At 62.6% G+C, this 16,077-nt stretch overlaps 2 protein-coding genes across 26 annotated transcripts; one reads left to right on the top strand and one right to left on the bottom strand.

The window, feature by feature from the left end:
* The first annotated feature begins 578 nt into the window (after positions 1-578).
* On the top strand, positions 579-10,974 carry PNKP (polynucleotide kinase 3'-phosphatase). 19 transcript variants are annotated; one of them, XM_084961438.1, is made up of 18 exons: positions 579-642; positions 923-1,086; positions 1,693-1,739; positions 2,325-2,627; positions 3,720-3,799; positions 3,879-3,936; positions 4,017-4,124; positions 4,464-4,535; positions 5,464-5,512; positions 5,604-5,674; positions 5,746-5,838; positions 5,923-6,019; positions 6,112-6,173; positions 6,333-6,442; positions 6,530-6,617; positions 6,701-6,762; positions 7,093-7,475; positions 8,139-10,974. In XM_084961438.1, the coding sequence occupies exons 2-18, from the start codon at positions 936-938 to the stop codon at positions 8,171-8,173; spliced, it is 1,869 nt and encodes a 622-aa protein (XP_084817564.1). In that variant the 5' UTR covers positions 579-642; positions 923-935; the 3' UTR covers positions 8,174-10,974. The 19 variants fall into 19 exon arrangements, with proteins under 19 accessions (XP_084817564.1, XP_005664806.4, XP_084817569.1 ...); XM_005664749.4 differs by having other exon boundaries at positions 6,841-7,475; XM_084961443.1 differs by having other exon boundaries at positions 6,701-6,766; positions 6,845-7,475.
* PTOV1 (PTOV1 extended AT-hook containing adaptor protein) lies at positions 7,582-15,710 on the bottom strand. Of its 7 annotated transcripts, none has more exons than XR_303878.4 (13): positions 15,374-15,612; positions 12,666-12,803; positions 12,447-12,529; positions 12,318-12,375; positions 12,128-12,235; positions 10,713-10,868; positions 10,272-10,358; positions 10,114-10,187; positions 9,972-10,029; positions 9,610-9,714; positions 8,112-8,309; positions 7,961-8,032; positions 7,582-7,714 (listed from the first exon to the last, which is right to left on the bottom strand). XR_303878.4 is itself a non-coding variant. In NM_001445490.1 (12 exon segments), coding segments are annotated over 12 exon segments (1,248 nt in total). In that variant the 5' UTR covers positions 15,545-15,710; the 3' UTR covers positions 7,582-8,020.
* Between the last annotated feature and the right edge of the window lie 367 nt (positions 15,711-16,077).

The raw sequence follows: 16,077 nt of genomic DNA, 5'->3' as shown, positions 1-16,077 counted from the left end.
CAGGAGTTTTCTGACTATTCTAAGTCAGCTGGTGGTTACAGAGCAATGGCGCCAGACGTGAAGATGGGGCCAGGTCCAGTAAGCGTGGAATACCCATCTCCCATCAGACCACCATGGGTGGAATGTTAACAGACGAAACTTAAACCGAGCCAACTACCACCTAGAAACTTTTCTGAAGTATTTATATGTACTAACTCCTTTCATCTTTCTAGTAACCCTGCAACGTGGAAAGGATTATCCCCACTTTGCAGATGAGGAAACTGCAGCATGAGGGTAGGTGTGTGTTGGGGCAGGGTTTCTTCGACTGCCAATAGTCAACAAAGAGGAAGGATAACTTCCCGCTGTAACTGTCCAGCAAGGGGAATGAAAACGAGAGTTTAGCGTGGAAAGAGGAAAATCTGTGGAGACCCCCTTCCCCCTACTGGCCTGAGCCTCACCCTGCAGCAGGAGAGATGAAGGTCAGAGCCGCAGAGGGACTAGAGAGGCCCCGGGACCGCTAAGAGGCGGGGCTTACGTCATGGGCGGGACCAACGCCCCGCCCACTTTAGTAGGCGAGTCATTTCCGTCCGCGGAGAAACGGAGAAAGCTGCAAGGCGAGTTGCGGGCCAGGCGCCTCGGGCGGGATTTCCTTGGTTGGAAGTGGTGAGTGAGCCAAGCAGCGGGCAAGGGTGAGCAAAGGGTTGAGGCGGGAGTTCATGAGTTTCTCGGCCTTTGCCCTGGGAAGTAGGAGTCGGGGCTCTGGGAGGGACGAAGCGGGGAGTCGTCGCCTGGGAAACGGCGCGAGCCCCAAGCCGGAGAGCGGGTGGAATTTCCTGAGCCATTCGCGGAAGAAGAGAATTCCTGGTGGAGCGGCCGAGGAGGCGGGACTTCCTGTAGCAATCTGCGGGCTGCCACTCAAACCTATTTACCTACTTCCCTTTAGGCCGGCTTCCAGGATGGCCAAGGTGGAGGCCCGGGGCCGCCTGTGGCTGGAGAGCCCCCCTGGGGGAGCACCTCCCATCTTCCTGCCCTCCGACGGGCAAGCCCTGGTCCTGGGCCGGGGACCCTTGACTCTGGTTACCGACCGGAAATGCTCCCGAAACCAAGGTGGGCGAGGGCGGGGCCTGAGCCGGAGGGGGTGTGGCCTGCTTCAGAAGCGGGAACACAATCAATGGGAAAGACCGAGAGTTAGTCCGGGGAGGGATGTGCTTGGCCCCCAGGCCGAATCGCGTGGTGCAGCTAGTCCTGAAGTTGGCAAGTGCCCTCCGGGGAGCACAGAAGGGAAAGGTGGTGCCTGACCCCACCTGGAACTAGCCAGATAACTCGGGCTTGAATCCGGCCACCACCTTGTCCAGGAGAGAGCCGATCCTATGAAGAAAAATGCATATTGCTGAGCAGAGATGGGTGGTAGCAGGCCAAGCCCAGGACTTGCATCTCGTCAGGTTCCTGCGTTGTCAAGGAGAAACCAATGCTATACAGAAAAACACCTGCCTTGCCCCTAGGCGAGGACCGGTGTCACAGGCTATCCTAAGGCCATTATCTGGCTACTGCATATCGAGGAGTGAGCCAAACCTACTTAGAAATAAACCACCTCCTCCTGCTGAATGGGTGTTGTAGCCCCATCCTGTGGCCTGAAGCAGGCCACACTCCCCAGTAGGGAAGGAAACAATCACCGAAAGATTCAGATCCCAACTCCACCCCCTCAATCCTCAGTGGAGCTGGTTGCAGACCCTGAGACTCGGACCGTGGCAGTGAAACAGGTACCAGTTCGTTGGCAAGGGGCAGCAGGCCTGGGGGTGGGGCGGGGTGGGGGGGGTCGAAGGGTAGGAACAGCTGGGGAAACTGGCCCATCGAGAAAATCTAACTGCCTGGGAGGGGAGGAGGTCTGGCCTCTTTCAGTGGGGTAAACTTTCATCCCCATTTAAATTGGGTAAGACTAGGAATTCCCCTTGTGGCTCAGGAGGGTAAGGATATGACGTCGTCTCTGTGGGGATGTGGGTTCCATCCCCGGCTGTAAAGGATCCAGCGTTATTGTAAACTACGGCCGTAACTCCGCAGATGAGACTGGGATCCGGCGTTGCTATGGCGCTGTGGCCTAGGCCTCCGCTATGGATTCCACTCCTTCCATGTGCCGCAGGTGTAGCAGTCAAAGAAAAAAAACAAAATTGGTTAGGACTGGATGCGTATTACCTTCCCAATGCCCTGATTGGCGGTACACAGTGAAGAGGTGGAGCTTAAGGGTCTGATTGGCTGATGGAGAAAGGAAGGCCTTTTTGAGGTTATTTGATTGGATGAGGTTACTGGTGGGGTGGAGCCTGTACCAGCACCTCCCTCTTTCTCTGCAGCTAGGAGTTAACCCCTCAACTGCTGGAGCCCAAGAGCTGAGGCCGGGGTTGGAGGGCTCTCTAGGGGTGGGGGACACGTTGTATTTGGTCAACGGCCTCCACCCGTTGACCCTGCGCTGGGAAGAGGCTCGCACTCCAGAATTGCAGCCAGACACTCCACCTGGCACGCCTCCTGTGCCCCCACACGAGGAGGAGGAAGAGGCTGAGCCGCCGAAAAAGCAGATGCGGAAGTCATCTCCTGGCTGGGAGAGCTTTGAGAAGCTACTAGTATTCACAGCACCTGGTGTGAAGCCGCGGGGCAAGGTGAGGCCCGAGCTGAGGATTGCGGGGTTCATTGTCAGCATTGGGAAAATCGATGCATGTCAGCTCCTGCCCCACCCACAGTAACCACCCAGTAACCATAGCCATTGGTCATGATCATGTTGGCGGGAGTTATGATGAGTATTTCTTAGGTCAGAGAGGCGAGTTCAAATGCTGTTACACTGGAGTTCCCGTTGTGGCTCTGCGGGTTAAGGACCCATCCGTTGTCTCTGTGAGGATGAATGTCCAATCCCTGGTCTTCCTCGGTGGGTTAAAGATCTAGCATTGCCACAAGCAGTGGCATAGGTCCCAGATGTGGCTCCGTTCCTGAGTTGCTGTGCCTGTGGCGTAGGCCGGCAGCTGTAGCTCCAGTTCAATCCCTAGCCCAAGAATTTCCATATGCTGCAGGTGCAGCCCTAACAACAACAAAAAAAAGGCTGTTACACCATGTTCTTTGAGCCCCACTTCTCTCATCATAAGAGGAATCCACAAAAAGCAGTCCCTGATGTGCACTAACCGCCAAAACAAAACTTAGCTCCTGGTTTTATTTCATGGTTATTAGCCCATTAGCCCTCCGCGGTGGAAAAGGTCAGGGGGGGAGGCTGGGTCAGATTTAAAGCCCCCCCCCTTTTGGCTTTTTAGGGCCGCACCCACGGCATATGGAGGTTCCCAGGCCAGGGGTCGAATCAGAGCTGTAGCCGCTGGCCTACGCCACAGCTACTCGGGATCTGAGCTGCATCTGCGACCTACACCACAGCTCACGGCTCCTTAATCCACTGAGCAAGGCCAGGGATCGAACCTGTGTCCTCATGGATGCTAGTCAGATTTGCGCTGAGCCACGACGGGGACTCCTGAAGCCCATTTTAAAGATGGAAACAATGAGAGGCTGAGAGGAATAGGAGGTGGTGGGGTGAAGCCTTCACTCTCTGCCCTCTGGTTTCCCGGATGCATCTTACCATGACTTATCCTTGCAAAAGCTGTGTCGTCTCCCTGTGACTCAGTTCCCCACCCTACAGGTCGATGGAAACCAGCCTGTGAGCAAGGGGGATCAGAGGTGTAACCGAGCTGCGCTTTCTCTTTTCCGGGTGACGCCAGGTAGCCAGTTTTGATCTCGATGGGACCCTCATCACCACACGATCTGGGAAGGTCTTTCCCACGGGCCCCAGCGACTGGAGGTGATCGGCGGCAGGAGGAGGGGGTGAGTGCGGCGCGCTCCGGACCCCGGGTCACCTTGCGCTTCCTCGCCCGCCCTAGGATCTTGTACCTGGAGATTCCGCGGAAGCTCCGGGAACTGGACGCGGAGGGTTACAAGGTGTGTGCGTGTGTGGTGGCGGGGACGCTAGACAGGCCTGGGCCTCATGAGGGCACCGGGTGACGCCCATCTGTCCCCAGCTGGTGATCTTCACCAACCAGATGGGCATTGGACGCGGGAAGCTGCCAGCGGAGGAGTTCAAGGCCAAGGTGGAGGCTGTGGTGGAGAAGCTGGGGGTTCCCTTTCAGGTATGGCTGCAAGGGAAGCCGAAGGGCTATGGCGGGGCGGGGGCGGGAGGGGGGGGGACCACACACAGACGCCGAGATGGGACAGAGAGGAGGGAACAGAGACCCAGGGAGAAGGCATTACACGGAGAGCCAGCTGGGAGGGCAGAGACCCTGGGTGAATGGTGGGGTAGGGGTGCGGGTTTATGCTGATGGCAACCCATCATGATCCGGGGCACTGGCCTTCTCCTTGGATTTGTAAGCGTCGGGGTGGTAGCATCCTTAGGACCCACGTGTCCTTGGGTGTCCTTGGGTGCTAGAGGAGGAGCCAGGGATGGTGTCTCCGCCCCGCCCCGCCCACAGGTGCTGGTGGCCACCCATGCGGGCCTGTACCGGAAGCCGGTGATCGGCATGTGGGACCACCTGCGGGAACAGGTGAGCTTCGGGCTCCCAGTGACTCTCCTTTCCCTCCGCCTCCCCACTCGGTTTCTGGCCCATGACCTTCCTCTCCTGCCGGGGCATGGTCTTGTCAGTTTCTTTGCTATCATGTCCTAGTGTTGGTACCTGAGGCCGGTGCTCTTAAACCCTGGAAGCCAGAGTGGTCGAGAGGGAAATCGCTCGTGCATTCATTCATTCGTGTGCGTGTGTGTGTGTGTGTGTGTGTGTGTTCCGAAGCTCAACAGCTTCTTGACCGAAGATATTAGGGAAGACGACAGATCTGCCAGCTCCCGGATCAGGGAGGGTACAGATTATAGAGACCTTGAGAGATGCACAGGACAGCAGAGCGAGGATAAGGCGGGGTGTCGTTGCGGCTGTGGAGGCCGTGAACACCTCTCCACGTGCCACTGAGGAAAGAGCTAAAGCTGCCGAGGGCGGGAGCCACGTAGGGGAAGGAGGGGCCAGGCAGGAGTAGAAAGCACAAGGGGCCTGAGGTGGGACCGAGCCCACTTCACTCATGGGCAGTAAGGAGGCCCTGTGGCTGCACCTGAGCGGGTGAGGAGGCGAGCAGGGGGTCCCATGAGCCCCACAGGTGGCCACCCCACTGGAGGGATGGGACTAGGTAGGAGCCGGCGCCCTCTGGCGGCCATGCGGGGAACAGACGGGCCAAAATGGAAGCTGGGAAACCAGGAAGGAGGGAGGGAATAGTTCAGAGAGATGCTGGTGAAGGGGGTGAGGAGTGGCAGCAAGGCTGTGCCAATAGCACTTGCTGATGGATTAGACGCAGGGCACCAGAGCTTAGAGACCAGGCCTAGCGAGGGGCCCTGGGCAAGCCGAGCATCACTTTGGGAGCCGTTAGTGTTCTGCGGGGTGGGGGTGGGGACGGGAGTGGGTTCCTTACCACCTGTCGTCTGTCCCTCCCCAGGGCAATGAGGGTGTTCCCATCTCCATAGGAGACAGCGTATTTGTGGGCGGTAAGGACCTAGGGGCTGAGGGGGGTGGGTTCGGTCCCCCGTCCCGTGAGGCTGCTGGTGGAGGTGGGGGTGTGTCCTCTGTGTGCTCCAGATGCAGCCGGACGCCCAGCCAACTGGGCCCCGGGGCGGAAGAAGAAGGACTTCTCGTGTGCAGACCGCCTGGTGAGGCCGCCCCACCCTGCCCCGCGCCCCGCGCCGGCCCGCCCCCGTCTGACCTTCCCTCTTGCCCCCAGTTTGCCCTCAACCTGGGGCTGCCTTTCGCCACGCCGGAGGAGTTCTTTCTGAAGTGGCCGGTGGCCCGCTTTGAGCTGCCAGCCTTTGACCCGGTGAGGCTTCGGGCTGGGCGCTGGAGTGGAGGCGGAGGGGAGGGGCAGGGGTCCCGTCTCACCCATCGTGTCCGCCCCTCCCAGAGGACCGTCTCCCGCTCTGGGCCTCTCTGCCTCCCCGAGTCCAGCTCCCTCTTAAGCCCGGACCCTGAGGTGGTCGTCGCCGTGGGATTTCCTGGGGGTGAGACTCCCCGACCCCGGACCTAGAAGCCCCTGCCCCTGCCCCGCGCCCCCCGCCCCAGGCAGGCTCCACTAACGCTGCACCCTTCACAGCCGGCAAGTCCACCTTCCTCCGGGAGCATCTCGTGTCTGCCGGCTACGTCCACGTGAACAGGGTAGGGCCCTGCCGGGAGCCCCGTCCCATCCCTGGTCTCTGCCCCCCCCCACCTCTCGCCTTCTTTTTCAGGTCCCCCACAGCCCAAGTCCCTAACCCTGTATCTGTGGCTCTCTTTCTCTCTGGGTCCCTGTCCCCTGGTCTCTTCCTGGGTCCCCAGGACACCTTGGGCTCCTGGCAGCGCTGCGTGACCACCTGCGAGGCAGCTCTGAAGCAACGGAAACGGGTCGTGATCGATAACACGAACCCGGACCTCCAGAGCCGGGCCAGGTACCGGGTCTCCGGAGCCGGGGGACGGGGGGGGGGGGGGGGCTCTGCAGAGTGGGCCGGGGCCCCTCACCAGCCCGCCCCTAACAGGTACATCAAGTGTGCCCGAGACGCAGGCGTCCCCTGCCGCTGCTTCCTCTTCAGCGCCAGCCTGGAGCAGGCGCGTCACAACAACCGGGTGAGCCGGCGGCGGCCCCGCGGCCTGACCCGCCCCCGCCCTGGCCCCGCCGCGGCCTGACCCATCCCCCTCTGTCCCCGCAGTTCCGGGAGATGACGGACCCCTCCCACGTCCCCGTGTCCGACATCGTCATCTACGGCTACAGGCAGGTGCCTCGGGCGGCGGGGGGCGGGGACCCGGGGACCGGGTAGGAACCACCTCCACCGTCGCCCTCTGCCGCCAGGAAGCAGTTCGAAGCACCCACGCTGGCCGAAGGCTTCGCGGCCGTCCTGGAGATCCCGTTCCGGCTGCACGTGGCGCCGCAGCTTGAGCGGCTGTACCGCCAGTTCTCAGAGGGCTGAGCCACCCCTGCCCGCTCCCAATGCCCAATAAACGCTCTTTTCTTCATGCGTGACCAGCACTTTGCTGGGAAGAAAGGGGGGCCCCCAGGAGTGCTGAGGCCTGCCGGCGGGGCTTCAGAAACGTACCCTCGCAGGCTCTGCGGGTGCTCTGGCTGGGCGGCCCAGCGGACAGGCCCCAGGGGGGGTTCTCCTGGAGCTGCAGAGCCCACCCAGGCGGGCGAGGCCAAACGCGGGACCCCAAGAGGAGAGGCGGAGAAGCCAGACGCTCTGCACCTTGGACCTGAGCCCCGGGGCTGTGGCCTGGGCCTGCAGTGGCGAGAGGGGGCCCCTGCGGGCAAGACCAGCAGCAAGAGGCAGGAAGCTGCGGGGCGCCGCCTTGCGTCTGCGCCCAGCTATGCGAGGCCCGGAGGTCGAGTGGGGTTCCGGGAGCCGGCCCTGCTGCCGCGAAGTCAGCCCTGGAAGACCCGGCGCCCAACAAGCAGCACCCAGACCCGAAGCCCGTCCCCACCTGGCTCAGGTGACATGATCTCAGAGAGAATCTCCTCTGCGAAGCTGTTAGGTTCTGGGTGTGGCCGCCCACGGACAGGAGGGTATCTGTCTGGTCAGTGAGCTGGTGGCCACAAGACTTTTAAAAGACTTTAATAGGGAAACATACGGGGGGGGGGGGGGGACCGTCCTTGGAGACATCTCAGGACGCTGTCCTCCATCTCGCTGGGCAGTTGTGGTCCCCAGGGTCCCCTGCTCAGAAGCACTGACCTGGGGGCAGGGTATAGTGGGAGGGGCTAGAGGGGGACTCCCAGCCCCCCTGGACCTCTGGCCCCAGGGTGCGATGCCTCCTGGAAGGGTGAGGGGCTGCGGTTTCCAGGAGGCCTTGGGACCGCCGGGGACTGGCGTGCCTCTCGCTCGCTCTGCTGTGGTCTTTGCAAGGCGAGGGTCACACAACGTCCCAAACCCCAGGCACATCTGAGGGTCTATCCTGCATTCAGCCTGGGTGCCACTCACCAGTCTTGGCGGGGGCCTCTTCTGTGACTCCTGGAGAGGCCCAGCCCGGGGGAGTGGCCACTACCCCCCCATCTGTGGGGAAGGAAGCCAGGAAGGGTCAGCCGTGGGGCGCCGGTGGATGGGGGGCACGAAGGAGCAGGGGCGGGCTCACCCCTCGCTGCTGCTGCTCCTGTTCCAGGTTCCGCTGCAGGACCTGCTGCTGGTTGGCGATAACACGCCGGATGCCATTGAGGAAGTTGCCCTGGTCGTGGGGGATGAGGCCGATGAAGATCTTCTTCTCCGAGGAGTACAGGAGCATGAGCACGCGCACCTCGCACGAGGCCTTGTAGGAGAAGTGCACGCAGCCCGCCTGCGGCACAGAGCGGGGTCACTGGCGGCCCTGGGCCCAGAGGCTCCTCGCTGCCCTCACGATGCGCACAAACCACACGGCTCCACTGGCCCCCCTCCGCCCTGTCGCTGCTCCCAGCTGGGGACACCAGGAGCCAGAGAGGCCTGCCCACCGGCTCTGCAGCCCAAGTCTCCTCCATGAGCTCTGGGGAGATGGGTGGATGGGAGCCACCAGGCCGGCACCCCGGACACCCCCAGGACCAGCGGTGCCCATGAAGGCCTCGCGGGGGAAGAAATACCAGGTCCAATCCAGTGTTCAGGCTCCCTCCACATGGCAACCCCCTGAGGCAGCTGAGGCACCAGGAGGCCACGCCACTGTCACCTCCACTCAGCTCAGGGATGTGGCTGCAGGTCACAGTGGCCGGAGCGTCAAGGGGCCCAGTGGACCGACTGCTCCGAGCCCCTTCGCCAGATCCCCTCTCTGCAGGCTGGAGAGCACTGTGCCCACCTCACAGGTGGACAAACCGAGGCTAAGCTTCAGGATTTGCAGGCTCCCAGAGCCAGATGGGATCGTGTCTACCCTCGGCCCTGTGTGCCACCTTGAGGGACAGTGGTGACACGTCCAAGAGGAAGCCCCTCACAGTGCCCACCTGAGGCGACAGCCTGACGGGAGGCCCAGAGAGCCGAGAGGAGGGCCGGCCGCCAGGCTCACGGCCTTTAAAAGCACTGAGTTCCCTCAGGGAACCAACGACACGCGAGAGGTACAGGACCGGCCCCTCAAATGCCCGATGGCACAACTATGACAGGGGACAGCTGCGGATTCAGGAGCGCAGAAGTCTCTCACCCTCCTCACTTCGCAGAAACTGAGGCCCAGAGAGGGAAACGGACCTGGCCCACACCCACCAGGAGGTAACCCCTGGGGGCTTCAAGGAGCGGCCTGCCTGGCGAGGGCCCTGGGGGAGCCTGGGGGTTTCCACCGGAAAACCCGGAGTGACATGACGGCACCCCGTCCCTGGGCAGCGAGCAGGAGGAAAGCCACAGGAGAGGACCTGGGAGCCTGGTGCGGGCAGCCCTGCTCCACTGAGTAAACCGACACACAGCAGCCCGGAGGCCAGGCTGGCTGGCTCAGCCTCTGGGCCTCCGGGCCTCCGGTCTCCCCATCGGTGCAGCGGGGTCAGGGGAGCCCGTGTCGGGGCGCACAGCAACCCCACCCCGCCTTCACCATGGCTGCCCTCACGCCCCCTCCTGCTGTTTGCGGGGGGACCTGTCCCCCTTCCAGTTTCTGGCCCTGCGGTCCGCCGCTGCCCCTGCCGCCCACTCACGAAGCCGTTGTCCATGATGCGGCACAGGCTCTTCAGCGTCTCCAGGTCCTTGGTGAAGTGGAACTGCACCAGGCGGGAGTTCCGGAAGAGGGGCACCAGCGTGGTCTGTGGGGAGGCCCGGGGGCCCAGCCCGTGAGGCGCTACAGCTGCGCCCCCGCCTCTGCCCCCACACGGGGGCCGGCCCCACGTGGCCCCTCGGACCTGCGGCCCCTCCAAGCTGGCCCTGCGGGACCCACCACCACCGCCCGCCTCCAGCCACAGGGCCTGTGCACACAGGGCTCCCCTCCTGCCGGCGCCCCAGGGCGCCAGCTCGGGAAAGCGCCCCTGCCAGCCCCGCGGCCGCGGCGCCCCTTGCCACTCACCAGCAGCTGCTGCGGGATGAGCTGCATGTACAGCTTCCGGGGCCACTGCTCGGTCCGCCTGCGGTGGGAGGGGACGAGGGGACGAGGCTCAGGAGGCCGGGTCTCCCCGTAAGGGTGCCTCCCTCCCCTGCCCGACACTCACAGGATCTCCCCTTGGTTCACGTAGACATGCGACGGCAGCCACCTCTTAGACCGGCTGTTGGGCTCAGGCCTGGGCTTTTGGGGAGAAGAAGGGAGCCATCAGGACGGGAGGCACCCAAGCCCGGGAGGACCCGTGTCCCCGGGCTGCTCAGGGCTCACCTCTTGCCACTCCATGACTCCGCTCCAGGCCAGGAACTTGTTGTTGACGATCTGGACGGGCCCCGCCACGCCCCCAGGTCCCACTGCCTGGGAGGAAACCCAGCCCATCAGCCCCCAGGCGCAGGGGCTGCCCCAGAGCTCCCAGGGGCCCCCGGTGCCCTGGGACAGGTCCCACCCTGCGAGCCTGGGACACAGACCCGAGGCTCCCTGGTTCTGCCACTAGGAACAGTGCAGCCCTGTGACTTGCTGCACAAACTGGGACACTTTTGGGGGAGGGGGACCGTGGACAATTGCTAAGGCGTGAGCCAGGACACGCAGCACCGTCCCCCCACCTCCCGGCGGACACCCCTGCTGCGGAGACCCACCAGGGAGCCCCTCCACCCCCCTGTTCTTCAAAGCTTCCCCAGCACGTCTGGCGGCCGGGGCCCGAGGAGGACACACCTGTTTGCGGGTGGTGATGACCTGCCGGATAGCGTTGACGAAGCCGCTCTGGTCGTAGGGGATGAGGCCCATGAAGATCTTTTTCTTGGACGAGTACAGGAGCATGAGCACGCGCACCTCGCAGGGCGAGATGTGGGGGAAGAGCATGCAGCCCGCCTGCGGGGAGGGCGGGGGTCAGGGACCCCACCTCCGCATAGCCGGGGGAGGGAGGCCGTCCTCCGGTCGACACTGGTGCCCAAAATGAAGTGGTGTGTGGCCAAGACACGTTCTGGGAATTTGTGATGTGAGCCTCGGTGTCCCCCCACTGTGAATCTGGGGCCGGGGGGTGGGGGGGTCATGAGAGGGCTCCATCACCCCGTGCCCCGCCAGGCCAGCCCTCTCCTGCGGGTTAAAAGCACAGACACAGACCAGACTGCTTGGGAGTAAACCCAGCTCTGCTACCTCCTAGTCAACCATCTAAGGCCTCAGTTTTCCTGTCCCTAAAACGGCATAAAAACAGTGTACCCAGTAAGTGCCACTTAAGAGATGCTGGTGCCTCTGTGGGATTGAGAGAGACCTCAAGCCACATCTGGACAGAAGGGGACACACTTCCCAAAAACACCTCTCAAGTGCTGTGCTCTGGAGACCTTGTACCCGGCCTTCCCGGGCCCATGGGCCATCCAAGAACTGCTAGCAGGACCAGGAGTAGAACCAGGCCTGCCAAGGAGAGCGTGTGCTAACACCCACCTGAGGGCCTCAGCGCTGCACAAAGGGGCGACCAGGCAGCCAAGAGACCCCATATCAGTCAACCCAGCATTGGGGGTGGCAGCCCACGTGGTGTCCCTAAGGGAACCAGGGACTGGAGGCGACCCCAGAGCAGAGTCCTCGGGGCAGAGGGCCTACTCCCAGCCCAGGCCCAACCCCTCCCCAGCACCCATCTGTCCTGCTGCCAAACCCCTGCATACCCAGACATGGGGGGGGGGGGCACAGTCCAGACCGCAGAGGCGGCAGGGACCACGCCAACCACCATGGCCCTGCGTCTGAAGCGCGGGGTCTAATAACGCTCCCCCTGAGCGCCCACCTCCCTCCTGGGCTTTGCACGGGCTCCTCCCTGTGGTCCTGGGACCCACTGTCCGCCGGTCCACAGGTGAGCAACCTGAGTTCCAGCACAGACCACTCCTGGCCACCCCTGCATGCAAGTCCCCCAACAGGTGAGGCTGCCTATGACCCCAACAGGCTTCTAGGTCCCAGGAGACCCTCTGTGGTCCCAGGCTGGGTGGTAGCCCTGCTCCACCAGGATCAGCCAGGCTCCTCTGCTCTCTGCTCCTGAGGGCAGCTCCCAGGGCCTGGCTCACAGACAGGGACAGGACACTGCCCCCTGCCTGGGAAGTCCCAGCAGAGCTCCCGAGGAGTCTCCCGCCCCCTGCCCCACTCACGAAGCCGTTGCCCATGACGCGGCAGAGCCCCTTCAGAGAGTCGCAGTCTCTGTTGGTGAAGTGGAACTGCGCCAGCTGGGAGTTGCGGAACAGGGGGCCCAGGGTGGTCTGGGGGTGACAGGGGCACAGCTGGGTCAGGGCCGGGTGGGTGCGCAGGGGGGCTGTGTGGGGGGCGTGGGGGCGGCCTCACCAGCAGCTGCTGTGGGATCAGCTGCATGATCAGCTTCTGCGGCCACTGGTCGGTCTCCCTGCGGGTAGCAGAGGTTCAGGGGAGTGCCCTGCCAGGCCAGCCCACCCGGCACCCCTGCCCACCACTCACAGGTTCTCGCCCTGGTTGACATAGGCCTGGCAGGGGAGTGCCCGCTTCAGCTTCGCGGTGGAATCCGAGTAGGGTCTGCGCTTCTGTGGCAGGAGCAGGAGGGGTCACTGGACACAACCCTGGTGCCCAGGCCTCCCCCCACCTGCAGGGGCAGAAGGAACCCCAGGGTCCAGCCCGAAGCCCCCAGGGCTCAATGGGGACCCGCTGAGGACCACTCACCTCCTGCCACTCGAGGACGCCACTCCAGGCCAGCAGCTTGTTGCTGAGCCGGTGCTCGCCGACGGCCAGGCCCCCAAGGGCGAGCCCCGGCGAGGAGGGCCCAATGGGCCCCAGGGCCCCAAAGACACGAGCACCTTGCTGTGGCAGAGAGTGTGGGGAAACTGAGGTTGGGGGGCCGCTGAGGAGCTGTCCCCCACGTTCCTGGGAAGGGACGTCCCACTGTACAGACCCAAACCCCTGCTCTGAAGCCCAGGGCCATCGCCAAACCCTCTGTCCCAATGGTCACGACCCCACGTGGCTGACCCCATGCCCTTTTCCAGCTGCCACTTCAGGAGTCTTCACCCTGCCAGCCTGCTCGTCAACAGGCAGGGTGGCCCACGAAGGGGCCCTGAAAGCCTCCCACCACGTCCTCACCCAGCCTCTGCTCCACTGTGCATGCCCCCGGCTCATCTTCCCAGGCTGACCAATTTCTGCTCCGTCCGTGGAAACCCAGCTGAAAAGCAGCTCTCTGGGGATCCAGAGCCTCCTCGAAGCCCCCGAAGCCCCCAAGCCAGCCTGGGTTGTGTCTGTCTGGCACACCGGTTGGCTCCATCCTGGCCATGCCCTGCCAAGGCTCCCCAGGCCCTCAAGACAAAGTCCACACTCTTCCCTCTGGCTCCCGCCAACCTCTCCCAGGCTGTCGCCGGCCCTCTCTTGCACAGCCCAGGTTGTAGCCACCTCAGCCTGATACCCGGGGAGCACGGGGCAGGAAGGAAGCGCCCAGAAGCACACAGAACCATCCAGGGAAGTGGGGAGACGTTTGGAACAAAGAGCATAACAACACCTGGAGGGATCTTTCAAACAATGTTTTGAGAACACCCACAGGACACCTGACGAACGTTCTAGCAATGAAGCCACAGAAAGCCACACGTTCTATCACAGGGCACTCTCCAGTTAGCCTTTCTTAAACCAAAACCATCTATCTGAAAGCAAAAGCAGACCAGCAGGGCAGCAAGAAACCCAGAAAAACCTCAACAGTAAATAAACCTCCAGACAAAAAAAAAAAAAGTAGTGGTTGTTATTTTGTATCTTATCACTAATGGATATTTTCCAAATTTTCTGTGAAGTACATAGATGTTTTCTGTCCAAAGAGTAAAGACAGGCATGAAAAAAATGTATCTTTTAAGACCTTAAAGAATAAAAACAAAACAAAAAACCTAAGCAAGCATGCTCTCCCCCTGGGCAGGTGGTGCTGGGTGGGATTCCAGCAAGGTCTGAGATCAAGAAGAAAAGCAGAAGGTACTGGGGGAAAACCGGGGGGGGGGGGGGGGGGGCGAGGTTCCCTGCTTAAGTGTCTGAGATGGAGGATGGCTGCTGCAGCGCTGGCTGTGAAGGCACCACTGCCAGGGCGCACAGCGTCTGAGAAAATGCACTCAAGGCACACGACTGCAAGAGCCTTTGGGGTCCAGGTGGACGCACTTAAGGACCCAGTCGGTGTGAGCTCCAGAGACACACGTATGGGAAACCCCGCTGACCACGTCTGAATCTGGGATATGAAGACCAGGGGTGCTTAAGCTCAGGTCTCCCCTGGAAGAGCAGAAAGCGCATCAAGATGCAGGACCACGTTTAAGGATGAGACCTAAGTGCGATCCCACAGGAGAACTCACACCTAGGCAGGGGAGGGCACGATTTGGCTGTTTCTCCGACCTGGGATGTGTTGTTTACTGCACAGGAAGCCCATTTAGTACTTGGAGGGAGGATAGAAGCCTCAGGGTGCATGTTTAAGGACTCAGGAGGCGCTTCTGAACCAGTAGACACAAATGCTAAGAAAGGGGGAAGGCGGCGGAGGGAAGGATTACTTTTAAATTTAGACAGACGTTCAGAGTCCGGATGGCTACGTATAAAAGTCCATGACACATTTTTAAGGCTCATGCAGACCTGCCACAGCTCCCCGCCAAGCACAACGCCGGGGCAGAATGTTTTAAGACAGCTTGAGCGCCAGGATAGAACGCGCATCCCCGCGAGAGTGTCACGGTTCGGCAGTCCGTGAAGCATTGAGATGTGGCTTTACCGCTCCAGAAAACCTTATAGAGCTTTCTGAGAAGTGTATGCATGTTTCATGGCTGGCGAAGCATCTGTAACTTAGGGTACCTGCGAAGCTAGATGTCGAAGCCTGCAAAGCTAGACTTGCAGCGATCGGTAGGGGCATCCCACATCTGCGCGAGCGTGCAAATAAATCCTGGGCGCACACGCCACGGGCGCCGTGGAGGGGCGCGTGGGCCCGAGGAGAACGCCCCCGAGGGCAACACCTGGGCGCGCGCGAGTGCAAGACGCGAAGCCCCCACTCGCCGCCGTCCCCCAACCCCCTCCCCCATTTCCAGATTTCCTGCCGGGAGAGCGAACAACTTTCCCATTGGAAAAACAAGCGCGCACGCTGCCCGCCCCCCACCCCGCGTTTAAATCAGGCCGCGGAGTCAGCAGTAATCTGAGCGCTCCCCGCCCCCGTACCCCACCCCCGCCACCCCGGCCCGAAGGCGAAACAAAGGGGAGAGACCGGCGCGTACCACCTGAGGGGTTTCACGGGGGAAGCCGGCCCCAGGCGGGACCAGCCTTCGGGCCACCCGAAAGACCCCTAAGAGAAGTGGGTCGCGGACAAAGACGCCTGCCGGGGAGAGGGGCCTGCGGGGGCGGGGCCGTGGAAAGCTCTGGAAAAAGGGCGGGGGGCTCACCATGGGAGGGGCCGAGCGAGCCCGGATCCGCGGCGGCTGCGGACCCCGGGGACTGGCGGGCCAGGAGCGCGAGCGGGCGGCGCGCACCGTGAGGAGCGGCAGGGGTCGGCCGCGACCCCCGAGGGGGCCCCCAGCGCCGGAGCGGTGCGGGGCGCGGCGCGGACGGACCATGGCGGGCGTGGGCCGAGCGGGCTGGGGGCTGCCACGGGCCGCACGGGGGGCTGCGGGTTCCACCGACTGAGGGGCGAGGGCGCGCGGCTTCGGGGGAGACGGGCTGGGCTGTACCAAACGCGGAGGACGCGCCGCTGGAGAGGGGTTGCTGCGGCCAAACCACTGTGGTGAGCGGGGGAGCGCGGCGCCTACCAAGAGCGTCTGCGAGGGGGCGTGGCCGGCGTGTACCAAAATAGAGCTAGGGGAGCCCCGGGAAAAGGAGAGGGTGTGGGGGGCGGGGAATTCGACAATTGGAAGATACTATGGGCCGAAGGGGAGGGACCCAGAGGACGTGAAAGAAACAACTTCGGCGGGGGCGTGGCAGGAAAGACCATGCCGAAGCGTCACGGGGGGGGCGAGAGGAACGTAGAGGACGATACCAAGATCGGGATGGGGGGTGACATACCGGGAGACCGTACCCTGAGTCCCAGACCCTCGGAGCCGGGAGACTATATCAAGACACATCAGGAAAAGGGGGAGGAAGGAGTAACAGA

The sequence above is a fragment of the Sus scrofa genome, chromosome 6 (assembly GCF_054392235.1).
Source record: "Sus scrofa isolate SSC_HxYL_T2T_F1_AM1 chromosome 6, Sscrofa_HxYL_maternal_Yorkshire_Landrace_v2.0, whole genome shotgun sequence".
In the NCBI taxonomy this organism is placed as follows: Eukaryota; Metazoa; Chordata; class Mammalia; order Artiodactyla; family Suidae; genus Sus; species Sus scrofa.
This window is presented reverse-complemented; position numbering and strand designations above follow the sequence as displayed.

Excerpts from the sequence above, each read along its gene's own strand:
- PNKP (XM_084961436.1), top strand. The coding sequence starts at position 936 with ATGGCCAAGGTGGAGGCCCGGGGCCGCCTGTGGCTGGAGAGCCCCCCT. Across the intron at positions 1,087-1,692 it reads GAAATGCTCCCGAAACCAAG|TGGAGCTGGTTGCAGACCCT; the intron begins GTGGGCGAGGGC and ends CTCAATCCTCAG. Across the intron at positions 1,740-2,324 it reads GGACCGTGGCAGTGAAACAG|CTAGGAGTTAACCCCTCAAC; the intron begins GTACCAGTTCGT and ends CTTTCTCTGCAG.
- PTOV1 (XM_084958305.1), bottom strand. The coding sequence starts at position 15,544 with ATGGTCCGTCCGCGCCGCGCCCCGCACCGCTCCGGCGCTGGGGGCCCC. Across the intron at positions 12,530-12,665 it reads GCGTCCTCGAGTGGCAGGAG|AAGCGCAGACCCTACTCGGA; the intron begins GTGAGTGGTCCT and ends CTCCTGCCACAG. Across the intron at positions 10,030-10,113 it reads GTGAACCAAGGGGAGATCCT|GCGGACCGAGCAGTGGCCCC; the intron begins GTGAGTGTCGGG and ends CTCCCACCGCAG.